Below are 15,365 nucleotides of genomic sequence, written 5' to 3'. Positions count from 1 at the left end.
TCATTATACATTTGTCCAAACCCACAGAATGGACAACACCAAGAGTGAGCCCTAATGTAAACTGTGGACTCCGGGTGATTATGGTGTGTCAATGTAGGTTCATCAGTTGTAACAAATGGACCCTCTGGTGTGGGGTGTCAGTAACTGGGGAGGTTAGAAATGTATGGGAAATCTCTGTACCTTCCTCTCAATGTTGCTGTGATCCTAAAACTGCTCTTATAAAATAGTATTTTTCTTTAAACAGAAAAAAAATTACCACCAGGAGGAGAGGATGGGTTGATTGGAGAAGGGGATGTTTTGCCATTTAGCTATTTTTGCTCCTACACAAGCATTTCTAACAATGTCTCTGCTAAGGTCAGTCAGCTATCTGCCTGGCTTCGTACATTCTTCCAAAGGTTCTTCTGAGCCCGTAGATCTAAGTATCTGGTGAATGTTGACTTGAGGTGAGCTCATTTCTGTAAAATAGACTATCACTTGGAATGCTTGTGATTTTAACCTCTGACTGGGCCCCTGGGCGGCTGGAATGTCAGTGAAGCTTAAATAAACCTGAATAAACACAGCCTGTAAATGCAAAGCCTTTCACTCTCTTTGCTCTCTGTGGAGCCTCTTGACTTGCCCTCACCCACCCCCCCCACCCCCCCTATAAGGATTTCAAGAGCATTGCTTAAGTTTGAGGAGTCAGGAAAGAACTGGCTGAAGATAATTTTTTGTTGTTGTTGTTCCAAGCTTGGCACTTTTATTACCCAAATCGCTCTGCTTATGACAAGTTAAGAAATGATATCTATATCTTTGATTTCCATACCTGGCAAAATCTGTACCTATGTAGGCATATACAATATATGTGTTTTTATTGGCATTTAAATATACCTGTTTCTCAAAATGAAGACTTCAGCACTTTGCCTTGCTTGAGAGTAATTTAAACAGACTTTATGAATAATTCAGGAAAGTTTTTGGTTGAGTCGAATGAACTCTCCAGGTGAAATAAATGAATAATTCTTTATTTATCTAATCTAATATGTTAATATCTTACCTCAGAAAAGCAGAAAATGTTCTATCAAATCTCAGCAAAATGTTGAAGAAGTTGCAGCAAGTTCAAATCACTCAAGGACGGACAGATTCTACCATCACACAGCTGAATGCCGAGATAACAAAAATCAAAAAGAACAAACTTCAGGTATTTTCTTTATCTTCTTTGAAACTAACCTGAAATAAACTTCAACTGTGGAAACAGCACAGGTTTTATGTCTGCCAATGTCATGCTTGTCTTACCTGTTCAGTGGGATCATTATGATGATAAATAAGACTATGATAGTATTATATGTGTAATTAATGTTCTACAGAGCTCTCCCAGCATTATCTCTTTTCACTGTTGGCCAAGCCTGGGGGACAAAGCAGGTGCTACCACCAACTTGTAAATGAAGAAAGTAAGACCTGGGGAGACTAAGTCACTTGCCTAAGGTCACACAGCTAATTAGTGATAGATTTGAGGACAGTTTATCCCTTCTTCTTTTTTTTTAATCTTTTAATTGGAATATAGTTGATTTAGAGTGTTGTGCCAGTGTCTGCTGTTCCACAAAGTAATTCAGTTTTACACATATATACATTCTCTTTAAAATGTTCTTTTCCATTATGGTTTATCCCAAGAGATTGGCTATAGCTCCCTGTCCTATAGAGTAGGACCTTGTTGTTTATCCATTCTAAATGTGATATTTAACATCCACCACCCCCAAATTCCCAGTCCATCCCTCCGAGCCCTCCATCCCCACCCCCCATGTTGGCAATCTGATCTCTAGAATCTCATAGAATTCTGATCTCTATGTGAGTCTGTTTCTATTTGATAGATAGGTTTATTGTGTTGTATTTTAAATTCCACCTATAAGTGATGTCACATTATCCCTTCTTATACCAGGGAAGGTCATAGAGCTTTGAAAGCTCACCAACCGAAGAAATTAAGTTAATTGTTGCCAGACTTTTATAATGAAATTTACATAAAATCTCACCAGCATATCCTAAAACTGAAAGATAACCCAAAAGAAAGGGTTCCACCCAGAGTTTGGCAGGAATAAAGCCTGCTTTAACCCACGTGATAGGTCTGGAAGAGGAAGCCTGGCAGTTAGAGGACAGAAAAGGTCCTACTCTGTGAATCCATGACATCTCTCCTCCAAGGCTCGTCCCCTTCCCAGCAGACTGCAAGCTCCTCAGTCCCTGTTCTTCAGTTCATTTTAGATATCTAAATACAGGCATCCTGAAAAGAAAAGCAGAAAGCACCAGAACAGGATTAGTACATCAGGAAATTTTAAAAAAGGTTAGATATGAAGAGGTTGCACATATATAGGAGCAAAAAATAAAGAAGGCCTCCAGGTTTTCTTCTGTGCATCTACTCTAGAATAGGGGTTGGCAAAATTCAGCCCAGGGGCCACATGCACCCACCAACTGTTGTAGCGTCCAAAGTCACACAGTTCGATTGGAATTCAGCCACATATAGTCCGTGGACCATTTGCGCAGCCACGGCACCGAGTTGAATAGTTGCAATAGAGATTTTCTGGACCACAATGTATAAAATGTTTACTGTCAGGCCCTTTACAGAAAAAGCTTGCTGATTCCTACTCTAGAAAAACTCCCACGTATACCCGAGGGCGCAGGAAGGGGCTTCTGTTTCTAGCAGCTTGATGGACCACTATACAAAGGAACCCACCTAACAACAACAACAAAAAGAAACCTGAAAAAGTTATTTTAAAACGTGTTTAAATGCATTGCTGAATTGGTAAAAAATAGAGGATGTCTTCAGAGGCCAAAAATGACGGGAAAGCATGATCCAGAGAGGTAATTGAGCAGGAAGCCGACAGCAGACAGAGGGCTACTGCCAGTCCCTGGGGTATCAGCAGTGCTGGTTTCCATAGCTGCCATAAGTAATAGAAAACAAAACCCATCCAAGGAGGCAGTGAGGCCCTGCAGAGAGTAGGAACCTTAAAAGGCACACCCTCAAGGAAATGTTAGATCATTCCACAGAGAGAGATGGTAAAGACACTAGCCTCTGTGTGGAGGGGGATAATCTTCACTGAGAATTATTAACAAGCTGGCTCTCAGGTAAGGTGGGGCTAGAATCCACACTACCTGGGTGACCCCCATAAACCAAGCTAAAAATGTCATTTAAAGTGACCCTGAGTTATCAAGGCCCTCAGATGCCTGACAGAGGCCATGAGATATCCTTTCCAAAGGACTGAACCTTAAAACCAAGCCTCAAAGGGTTCCCTTAAAATACATAATAAAGAAACAACTTGCCTTAAGCAAGAATCATCAGAAATAGCAAACAAGAGGATGCAAGAGACTTCAGATATAACCATTACTGGATATCCAATACAAAATAAGAGTGTTTATTATGCTTAAGAAAAATCAAAGAAGGTATGAAACTTTGACCAAAGAACAAAAGAGGTAACAAATGACAGATCAGACTTTTAGATATGACAAGCATAGTCACCAAAATAAGGAATAAGTGTAAGGGTTTGTTATTATTTATAAGGGAGAAAAAAATTAGAAGCCACCCCTGTATTGCCAGAGAATAGAAAAGTCAATTTTTGTACAGTCAAACTGTGAAACACTTTAAATTGGTAAAAGTGAATACACAAGAGCTATGCAAATTGGCTTAATGACCTGTACAAGCATAATTTTGAATTGAAAATTCAAGCTGCAGAAAAACACAGGATGCTATATGTATAAAATTTAGAAGTAGAAAATACTGTATTTTGCTAGAAATACCCAAGAAGACAGTTAATACATGTATACACACACACACACACACACACACACACACACATGGAATGAAATGGAAGTATGTGGAATAAAAAGTATTAGATTCAGGGTAGTGGTAACCTTTGAGGGGGTGGAAGGAGATATGGAGAGGAGGGTGGTACGCCCAAGACCTTGGCTCATGGCATTACTTACTCTTAGGCCAGAGGGTGATTACATTGATATGTGCCTATTTTCTCTTAGACCCTATTGTCTGAAGCATTATAACATTGTTTTAATTGAACAGAAAAAGCAAAGGAACAGTTTTCTTTCCCTTTATACCTAGCTTATTTGTGGAGGGATCATTACATCGTTTATTTTCTTGTTTGTTTATAGCATAAAGAGACTTTTTCCTTTCTGGTGTTTCGATCAACAGCAGGCTGAAAATCAGGCCCAGGAGACGAAGAATAAGCTGGACGTAGCAAAGCACCAGTCAGCGTTGGAGCGTGGACTTGCCCAGCTGCAGACCACGTTGCAGAGGAACCGAGGCGAGGCTGTTCGGGCACGAGCTCAGGCGGAAGCAGCCCGGCACCAGGCTGGGGGCCTTGAGGAGGCCATTGGTCCTACCTCTGCCACCAAGAGCAGACAAACTGCTTCTTTGAAAGATAATCCCTTAACCCCAGATTTTTGTGCCATTTGTCAGCATTTCCTTTAGTGCTGGTCCATGTTCCATAGTGTCTGTGTAGCGACCCTGCTGGGCATGGAGATGCTTCTGTACATGGGGGGCTGTCTCCCAAGGAAGAGTTTTGTGACTAGATTATGTTAGACTGTTTACCCCATCTAGTCGAATTTTTTCCTAAACTTCCAAACGTTCACAATTTATGTCACGGGTCTAACTGTACGTATTTGCCCTTTGCTCTAATTAAATCACATAGCAGATAAAGAAGTACAAGTCACCTGCCAAAGAGAATAGATTGAGTTACAAAAATCAGAGTGAGTTCATGAACCAGTTGTGGAAAATGGCCTATTCATTTCGGTTGCTGAAAGAAGCTATCAACTCATTCTCTTGGCAGGAAATCTTTGGTTGGTCTCATTCATTATAGCAACTTAAGCAAAAGAAAGAGGTTGAAGTGTTTTTTATAATTGGTATATTTTCTTGCTCTTAATTCCTAATGTGCTGGGTACATTTTCTGCTGACTTGGGAGTTGAGGGTGTTTTCTATGGAGCAGAGGTTGAGAAAGGTGCTTCCTGCCCACCCTCTACCACTGCCATAGTCCATTCCTGGGTCGGGCCTGTATTCATCTGTCTAACATTCTAGGTTGTCAGCCACTCAGGCTGACCCTGAAGATTTCCCTTCTAATATTGAGGGAGCCCTTCATAACCTCCTGCCTCCCTTCCTACCACATTCCTATCTCACCTTTGTGCCAAGCAAATCCTGTGTCCTTGCTGCTTCTGAATGTTCACCACTCTCTCTGACCTTCACCTTGCACTTGTAAGTGCTCAACCCAACTGAACCGAGACCTTTGTCAAGGGCAGCACCGAGTCATTCTGTCCTGTGTAGCTCTGACCTTATACTTCAGAATAAACTGGTATCTCATAAATAGTTGCCATCACATAAAGCAATGTATGATATTTTATAACAGGAAATTTTCATTTTTAATTCACTAAAGCTGAGAATTTTTTCAACCTGTAAACAAACAAACTGCAAATGAAAGCCCTGTTGGACATCTCAGAGTGACTCAAGCGTATTGAGTGGATGAGGGTTGCCTCTTACTCCTTTTATGAACAGTATCAGGCAGACATCACATGTGTGTGTGCTTTACAAGTATCTTCTGATAATGAGAATGTTACTCTGTTGTAGGAGTTTGTTGAGCTACAGAATCAATATGCTGTTCTTCAGCATAAGATGAGCACGCCAGGACTGACAAAGGAAACATTAGGAAAAGTGAAACAGCTAAAAGATGCAGCAGTAAAACTGGCTGGAGACACAGAGGACAAGATGAGAAGAATAGCAGGTACCTATTCTTTATATGTTCCCAGCTCTTTTGAAGTATAATTGACAAACAGAATTGTATGTATTTAAAGTGTACAGTGTGATGATTTGATGAATATGTATGTTGTGAAATGACTACTATAATTAAGTTAACACATCCACCACCTCACATAATTACCTTTTGTGGGGGTGGTTTAGTCACTAAGTTGTGTCCGACTCCTGCAACCCCATGGACTGTACCGGCCAGCCTTTCTGTCCACAGGATTTTCCAGGCAAGAATACTGGAGTGGATTGCCATTTCCTTCTCCAGGGGAAATTCCCAACCCAGGAATTGAACCTGGGTCTCCTGCACTGCAGGCAGATTCTTTACCGACTGAGCTACCAGGGAAGCCTGTGAAGTTGCTTAGTCATATGTGACTCTTTGCAACCCCATGGAGTGTAGCCTACCAGGCTCTTCCGTCCATGGAATTTTCCAGTCAAAAGTACTGGAGTGGATTGCCATTTCCTTCTCCAGGGGATCTAACCCACCCGGGGATTGAACCCAGGGCTCCTGCATTGCAGGCAGACTCTTTACCCTCTGAGCCACCAGGGAAGCCCAACCTTTTTGTATATGTGGCAATAATGCTTCTGACCTACTGATGTGTACAATACAATCTGACTGATCCACAGAACCATTCATCTTACAACTGGAAGTTTGCATTCTTTGACCAACATCTCCCCAATGTCCTCTACTCCCCCAACCCATGGCAGCTACAATTCTCCTCATTCTGTGTGTTTAGATTCCACATGTGAGTGAGACCACATAGTATCTATCTTTCTCTGTCTGGTTTATTTTCACTTAGCACAATGTCCTCTAGGTTCATCCACTGTCGCATATGGGCAGGATTTCCTTGTTTTTTATGGCTGAACTGTATTTATACATACATATGTATATAACTGATACATGTATATGTGCCTCTCACATTGTTTCTATCCAGTCATCCACGGACAGACACAGGTTGTTTGCATGTCTCGGCTATTGTGAATAGTGCTGCGGGGAACACGGGAGAGCAGTGTCTCTTTGAGATACAGACTTGGTTTCTCTCAGATGAGTACACACATTGAGGATTCCCAGATCATACAGTAGTTCTATCTATCCTTTTATGCACTCCCCCAGTTTGACAATAACATCATATTAATAATGTTCCACCTTCCTAGTAGAACAAATACTGGTTTCAATTTATTGTTGACACAGTTTAACCACGTATGAGTCCGCTGAGTTGAGACAGAAGTAGGAGCTGGGTTTGTGACTGTAACCGAACATGCCTTGTGCCTGGTCTTACTTCAGAGAGTATTGATGAACTCTGATCTGTATTAACGGGAGCACACTGAAACTGCCTTTAGTCATCTTAAAGTGCCCTTGTCCTAATTTGGTGCTGCTTTTATTTCTTTGGCTGTGCTGGGTCTTGTGCTGAGTCGTGGCATGCGGGATCTTCAGCTGTAGCATGTGGACTCTAGCCCCCTAGCAAGGATTGAACCCAGGCCCCCTGCACTGGGAGCACAGAGTCTAAGCCACTAGACCACCAAGAAAGTTCCCTAATTTTGTGCTTCTTAGTCAGAGGTGATTTTCCCCCCTCCCTTGGGGATAGAAATGTTTGAAGACATTCCTGTTTGTCACAACTAGTGGTTCAACTAATGTTCTAGTGGATGGAGGTCAGGGATGTTGCTAAATGTTCTATAATTCACAGAATGTCTCCCCGACAATGAACAGTTATTCTGCCCAAAATATCACTAGTGCCAAGGTGGGGAACCCTGTCCTAACCTATGCTGCTCATTTTCTCTTCTCCTTCAAAGTACCTTTTTGGAGTTAGTATGATCTAGACGCTAGAGTGCTACATCATTTAGCACGGGTCTGTAGGTAGCAACTCAGAAGGAAACACACTCTGAACAAAATGGAAGTTTTGATGCGCAAGAAGTGTAGTAAATACTGATACTATATGTAATATAGATAACTAGTGAGAACCTGCTGTATAGCTCAGGGAACTCTACTCAGAGCTCTGTGGTGAGCTAAGTGGGAGGGAAACCACAAAACCAAGAAGGGACACATGTGTACACACAGCTGATCCACGTTGGTGTACAGGAGAAACTACAGCAGAAACTAGCACAACGTTGTAAAGAAACTATGTGCGTGCGTGCTGCCATGACTGTTTGCAACCCTGTGGACTGCAGCCCGCCAGGCTTCTCTGTCCATGGAGTTTTCCAGGCAAGAATACTGGAGTGGGTTGCCATTTCCTTCTCCAGAGGATCTTCCCAACCAGGGATCGAACTGGTGTCTCCTGCATTGCAGGCAGATTCTTTACCACTTGCACCACCTGGGAAACCCAAAGCAACTACACTCCAGTAAAAATTAACTTAAATAAATAAAAGCCAAGGAACCAAGAAAAACATAGACCACTTTGGCTAAAGAATTAGCTTCCATCAGACATCAGAGGTTAAGTCAATACATAGTTATGTAAACACAGAACACATATAATTAAGAAGTTAATCAGCCTCCTTTCCCGCAGCTGATACTGACTATTGTTCTGGGCAGTCATCATGTCCTGAAACACCTCTAAATCATCAAGAAATATCAAGTGATGAGTGGTCCAGTTTGACTGCTAGTTGTATTTATTGTTTCCCAAAGACCCTGATGCTGGGAAACATTGAGGGCAAGAAGAGAAGGGGATGACAGAGGAAGAGATGGTTGGATGGCATCATCTAATCAATGGACATGAGTTTAAGGAAGCTCCAGGAGATAGTGAAGGACAAGGAAGCCTGGAGTGCTGCAGTCCATGAGATCAAAGAGTCAGACACCACTTAGCAACTGAACAACAACAAATGCTTTCACGTTAACCAGATTCATTTGGAATATAAGTAACTCTCAGAATATTAAAATAACTGAAACTCCTCACTTATAAGGGCCTCTTTATTATAAAATGGATTGCAGAGAGAAATATCACTAACCTCAGATATGCAGATGACACCACCCTTATGGCAGAAAGCAAAGAAGAGAAAAAAAAAGAAAAAAAAAAAAAAAAGAAAGCAAAGAAGAACTGAAGAGCCTCTTGATGAAAGTGAAAGAGGAGAGTGAAAAAGTTGGCTTAAAACTCAACGTTTAAAAAACTAAGATCATGGCAACTGGTCCCATCACTTCATGGCAAATAGATGCGGAAACAATGGAAACACTGAGAGCCTTTATTTTGGGGGCTCCAAAATCACTGCAGATGGTTACTACAGCCATGAAATTCAAAGACACTTGCTCCTTGGAAGAAAAGTTATGACCAACCTAGACAGCATATTAAAAAGCAGAGACATTACTTTGCCAACAAAGGTCCATCTAATCAAAGCTATAGTTTTTCCAGTAGTCATGTATGGATGAGTGTGTGTGTGTGTGTGTGTTAATTGATCAGTCATGTCTGACTCTTTGTGACCCCATGGATTGTAGCACACCAGGCTCCTCTGTCTATGGGATTTTCTAGGCAAGGATACTGGAGTTGGACTATAAAGAAAGCCGAGCGCTGAAGAACTGATGCTTTTGAGCTGGGGTGTTGGAGAAGACTCTTGAGAGTCCCTTGGACTGCAAGATCAAACCATTGAATTCTAAAGGAAATCAATCCTGAATACTCTTTGTAAGGACTGATGCTGAAACTGAAACTCCAGTACTTTGGCCACCTGATACAAAGAACTGACTCATTGGAAAAGACCATGATGCTGGGAAAGATCGAAGGCAGGAGGAAAAGGGGATGACAGAGGATGAGATGGTTGAATGGCATCACTGACTCAATGTACGTGGGTTTGAGCAAGCTCCAGGAGTTGGTAAAGGACAGGGAAGCCTGGCATGCTGCAGTCCATGGGGTTGCAGAGTCAGACACAACTGAGCAACTGAACTGAACTGATTATAAAATGAGTCTTTGGCCCTATAACCGTTTATATCTGTGCTATGACATGAAAAAAAAATGAAAATGCAACATCAGTGTGGGCCAAAGTCAAGAAAAATAACACCAAACTCTTACTGTTGGATATCTCTGGGGAAGGGGCGGGTGAAGAGGAAAACACTACTTTTTACATTTGTAGAATTGTTTTAAAAGTAGTGAGCTTCTTTTCATTTTCAGTATTTTCCTAATAATTTTAAAAATAAATACTAAGATTCAAAAGGACAAATGTTTCTTTACCTTGAACTCCAAGGGTGATACCATGAAGAATCAGTTTCTGTTATTCCCAGACCTTGGTCCTTGTTATGGGAACAAAAACACAGGGAGAATCCTTTCTGTCTTATAATTTATGTCAGTGTCCACATTGTTTTCACTTTCCCGCATAGACTAAAACTTTCACAGTTCTTGAAATTAAGTTGGAAGAGAAGTTTTAAGTCAGGGGACATCTACTCAGAGAGACCGAAAATAATGCCTTCTACTTCTTTCTTTCTTCTCACTTTAAAGCTGTGCTCACAACTCAACAAGATAGGAAAATAAGATGGTGGTTTGGCCATCTTCCCAACTCTGCCACTTGGGAACAGGCTGAACCACAAAGGTTGTATTCTATTCCATCTGTTAGGAAGAGAGGCCCATGGGATTCCAGAAAGGAGCCCTGACTTAACTTGACGAGGTCAAAGTGAAGAGAGTGAAGAGTGGGCCCCAGTCTACAGCCAAGATCCCTCCGCAGAGCTTTGTGTCAGTCAGGATCCTAGCAAGAAATGAAAACACTTGGATGCAATTCTGGATCATGTGTTTATAAGCAGAGTTGTCTCAGTTATCTATTCATCACATCACAAACACTGTTCCCCAAATTTAGCATCTTAGAACAGCAAGCCTGCACTGTTTTTCTGTGGGTCTCTCCTGTGGTATTACTCAAGCAGCTGCTTTGGCTGATGGGTCAACTGGTAGGTCTGCCAGGGCCCAGGATTGGCTGTGCCTCTCCCCACCAGGTCTTTCAGCTCAGGTTGCTTGACAGCCTGGTGGTTACAGGGTTCCATTAGAGTAAGTCGAAGGCACAAGTCTCTTGAGGTCCAGCAACATCATTTCTTCCACTTTCTATTGGTCCAAGCATCTGGCAAAGAAAGCTAGACCTGGTTTGAGGGGAGAAAGTAAATAGGCTATATTTCTTGTTAGAAGGCACTAGAGTTAAAGCGTAGGAATTAAGGGCATCAACAAGGGCATGGAGGTCCTGGGTGACCAGCAGAGAAGCCATTAGCATCCCTGAAGGAACCATGAGAAGCAGGAGTGTGAGTGCTGGAAAGCAGCCCTGGGAGCACCGGGGCAGAAGGGAGGAGGCCGCCTTGCAGGAGCTGGACTCAAAAGATGGCAGAACTGCCAGAACTCTGCTGCTCCCCAGGGATGCAGTCTGCTCACTCCCCTCCCCCGCACCCATCACTTCTCAGAACCGCCTGGCAGCCAAGTGTGACTGAAAGCCAGAGGTCAAGGGAGCCAGGTGATGTCATCCAGGGAGGCTGGCTTTCCAGGACAGGCAGGATGGGAAATGGATCTGGTGGGGCAAATGAAGAGTATCCAGCATGCTCTTATTAAATTACTTGGTAGAAACACCAGGATCTATTAGTATTTTTCTCTCAGAACAAATAGTCTTCTAATGCTAAAACCCCTCTTCAATCCCAAATGACCTGTATGTGGAAGTTTCTAGTGATTGATAGAATGCTCATCACCTATCATAGCAGCTTCTTAGTCTTTGAACTGCTGTGACTACTAGAAAGTTGTTCATTTGTTTTTTGGTTGTGCCTTGCAACATGTTTGATCCTAACCAGGGATCAGACCCATGCTCCCTTGGGAGTATGGAGTCTTAACCACTGGACCACCAGGGAAAGTTCTTTATATTCAGACAAAATCCCTTCATGGAGCTTTCATGTGCTGGTTTTATACTATGTCCTCAGGATGACCAAACCTGTACACTCTGCTTTTCTGCCCACAAGTACTTGAAAATATCTATAGTACATATCCTGAATCTTCTTTCTCCATTTGAAGCATAACCAGTTAATTCAACTTTTGTTCATGAGACAGTTTCATATTTCTTCAGCAGTCTAGCTTGTTATTCTAAACACATGCTACATGCTAGTTTGACAGTAACCCCAAACCACATGTGATACAACCTGAGTATCCACATGTGATACAACCAAGTGAAGTGAAACACTTACTTCTTTCTTTTAGAAGTTCCACTAAAGAAGGTCAGTGTCTTTTCTAAAGGCCACCTCACACTGTTAACTGTAGCTCTTTCTACCTCTTTCATCCACTACTGTATGAGCTCCTGGTTAGGGTTTACTATAATTCCCAAGTATTTGTTGGATAAAGAACAGATAAGTAAATGCTTGGATGGATGCATGTATGGATGAATTCATGAATGGGTGTGTGAATGGTTTATGCAATCATAGATAAGATGAAAGGATGGATAAGAGTGAAAGGCATTACTTTGCTTTTACTGTTCCGGGACTTCAGTATCAGAGAGGAATGAAGAAATATACATGTCTTTAAAAATGTCTTCAGGCTTTTTTACTGAAAAATTGGGAAGCTTGTGTAAAAAGTGAAGTTAAAATAGCAAGAATAAGCCTTTGGAAATACAAAGTCACTGTATCCAACCAAAGCACATCATCTCTCTTCATTTCTAATGAAATCTATTTCTCTTTAGAGTAAAATACCAATTTATCTGCTGACTTGAGTGAAAACCTTGAGAAATCTGGTGAAAATAAGTGATTTATGTCTCAAACCACAAAACTAAATATGCCCTTAACTGAAATATAAATCCCTGTGTTTTGTATGATGGGGTATCTAGGAGTAATCTATCAAATAGAAATCATTTAATCCATTTTCTTTTTCAATTAATTTTTATTGGTGTATAGTTGATTTACAATGTTGTGTTTCTACAGTAGAGAAAAGTGAATCAGTTATACATAAACATGCAGATTCGTCTCCCAAATAGGTTGTTACAGAGTATTGAGTAGAGTTCCCTGTGCTATACAGTAGGTTCTTATTAGTTTTCCATTTTATATATAGAGGTGCATTTACGTCAACCCCAGTCTCCCAGTTTTCCTTCCCCCACTTTCATCCTTGGTAGCCATGTTTGTTTTCTATGTGTGTGACTGTTTCTATATTGTGATTCCACATATAAGGGGTATCATGATATCTGTCTTTTTCTGACTTACTCCATTCACTGTGACAGTCTCTAGGTTCATCCATGTTTCTGCAAATGGCATTATTTCATTCTTTTTTTATGGCTAAGTAACATCCCCTTGTGGGCATGCCTGGGGGCTAAGTGATAAAGAATCTGCCTGTTAATGCAGGAGACAGAAGAGATGCTGGTCCGATCCCTGGGTTGGGAACATCTCCTGGAGGAGGGCATGGCAACCCACTGCCATATTCATTCCTGGAGAGTCCCATGGACAGGGGAGCATGGCAGGCTACAGTTCATAGAGTTGCACAGAGTCAGACATGACTGAAGCAACTTAGCACACACAAGTGCCAATGCAGAAGACATGGTTTTGATCCCTGGCTCAGAAAGATCCCCTGGAGAAGGAAATGGCAACCCACTCCAGTATTCTTGCCTGGAAAATAATATGGACAGAGGAGCCTGGTGGGCCACAGTCCATGGGGTCACAAAAGTTGGACAACACTTAGTGACTAAACAACAACACTCCCTTGTATAAATGTACCACACCTTCTTTATCCATTTGTCTATTGATAGACTTTTAGGTTGCTTTCATGTCCTGGCTATTGTAAATAGTGCTACAATGCACATTGGGATGCATGAATTTTTTTCAAATTTTGGTTTCTTCCAAATATATGCCCAAGAGTGGGATTGCTGAATCAAATGGTAGCTCTATATTTAATTTGAATGGAAGCACAAAAGACCCCAAATAGCCAAAGTAATCTTGAGAAAGAAAAATGGAGCTGGAGGAACCAGGCATCCTGAGTTCAGACTATACTACAAAGCCACAGTAATCAAAACAATGTGGTACTGGCACAAAAACAGAATATAGACCAATGGAACAGGATGGAAAGACCAGATAAACCCATGCATCTATGGTCACCTAATCTATGACAAAGGAGGCAAGAATATACACTGGAGAAAAAAAACAATCTCTTCAATAAGTGGTGCTGGGAAAACTGGACAGCTACATGTAAAAGAATGAAATTAGAACATTCTCCAACACCGTATACAAAAAGAAACTCGTAATGGATTAAAGACCGAAACGTAAGACTGAATACTATAAAAATTCTTAGAAGAAAACAGGCAGAACACTCTGTGACATAAATTGCAGCAAGATCTTTTATGATCCACCTTCTAGAGTAATGAAAATAAAAGCAAAAATAAACGGGACCTAATTAAACATTTCATCCATTTTCTTCTTTAAGATTTGGAAAAGAAGATCCAAGCTTTGAATCTTAGTAAACAAGAAAAAGCTGATCAGCTGAAACAGTTGGAAGATCAAGTCATTGCCATTAAAAATGAAATTGTCGACCAAGAAGATAACTATGCTACCTGCTACAGTTAGGTGGAGTTAAAGCGCAAAATCATGTGTGCCTTCATTTCTGGCTTCTGATGAGCAAACCTGAGGAGCTGCGCTGAAGCTGAGAAGCACGAATGGCCAGCCTTTTCTTCCTCCTCCTCTGAGTCCTCTCCTAGCCCGGCATGGCTGGGAGTAAAGCCTGGCCAAGGAAATGCCACTCCGTGTGGAATAGAAATGGAGGAGTAAAGAGATCATCTCTAATTTCAGGAAACTTTGTTTTCGCCTTCCTTTCCTTTCATAGCTTAAAAATAATGACTTGCATGTTACAAGTGTAAATTTAAAATAAGTATTTATACTCATTTCAATCCAGTGACCTAAGTGTTAAATAAGTTGCCAGCATTTGGCGTTGGGGGAATGGGGAGTTCTAATCAACAGGCAAGATGTTTCAATTAAGCAAGATGAGTACATTGTAAAGGTCTACTGCATATTATACATATAGTCAGTGATAACATATTATACACTTAAAAAGCAATGAGTGTAAATCTCATATTAAATGTTAACACAATAAGATAAAAATAAATAAATTTAAACAAATTAAACCAATATCTCTAATACTAGAATGGCATAAATATGGATGGCATCTACTAGATTGTCCTATATTTTTTTTGGATATGCTTTGTCTCTAAAACTCTTATTCTATCCTGAATAAAATGCATACAATTCAAAATGTAACTTGTTTTTACACCCACTTTCCTATATATTCATTCTCTCAACCAAAGGATTCTGTTTTCCCCAAATGACACTAGAACAATATTCTAATGTTGGAATACTGAGGAAGGAAGATAAATATTGAGCTACTTTTCATAAGTTGTCTGCTAGCATGTTTGCTGTAAAAATCTGCTTTTTTAAAAAGACTAGTGATCATATTATTGTTTAGTTTCAGATTATTTCATTTCAAAATGGACCTGTTATTTCATATTAACCTGTTTTGCATGTATGTTATATAATACAGCACATTGTGAAAGCTCTCCTTCAGAGGGATTATTTTAAGGGAATTTGGCCCCACATTTGTGAATAAGAAATAACATACATCAGTATGACAGAGAAAAAGCAGCTGGAACCATTTCCATTAACGGCTGACTCTTAACAGATGGATTTAAAAATTCAACAAAGGGGCTTTAT

General features: G+C 40.9%; 1 protein-coding gene and 1 long non-coding RNA gene across 2 annotated transcripts in view; one reads left to right on the top strand and one right to left on the bottom strand.

The window, feature by feature from the left end:
- Positions 1-14,228, top strand: part of LAMB4 (laminin subunit beta 4) — a 102,946-nt gene extending 88,718 nt beyond the window's left edge. Inside the window, 4 exon segments of the mRNA XM_043463060.1 lie at positions 1,036-1,174; positions 4,163-4,339; positions 5,588-5,741; positions 14,089-14,228. Coding sequence (XP_043318995.1) covers positions 1,036-1,174; positions 4,163-4,339; positions 5,588-5,741; positions 14,089-14,228 — 610 coding nt within the window.
- Positions 1-15,365, bottom strand: part of LOC122438322 — a 43,819-nt gene that overhangs the window by 370 nt on the left and 28,084 nt on the right. Inside the window, exons 2-3 of the long non-coding RNA XR_006268528.1 lie at positions 2,137-2,245; positions 1,031-1,132 (exon numbers count right to left, since the gene is read on the bottom strand). This is a non-coding gene — a long non-coding RNA (uncharacterized LOC122438322). The remainder of the gene's footprint in view (positions 1-1,030; positions 1,133-2,136; positions 2,246-15,365) is intronic.

The sequence above is a fragment of the Cervus canadensis genome, chromosome 3 (genome assembly GCF_019320065.1).
Source record: "Cervus canadensis isolate Bull #8, Minnesota chromosome 3, ASM1932006v1, whole genome shotgun sequence".
Lineage (NCBI taxonomy): Eukaryota > Metazoa > Chordata > Mammalia > Artiodactyla > Cervidae > Cervus > Cervus canadensis.
The sequence above is the reverse complement of the archived record's forward strand: the minus strand, read 5'-3'. Positions and strand labels throughout refer to the sequence as shown.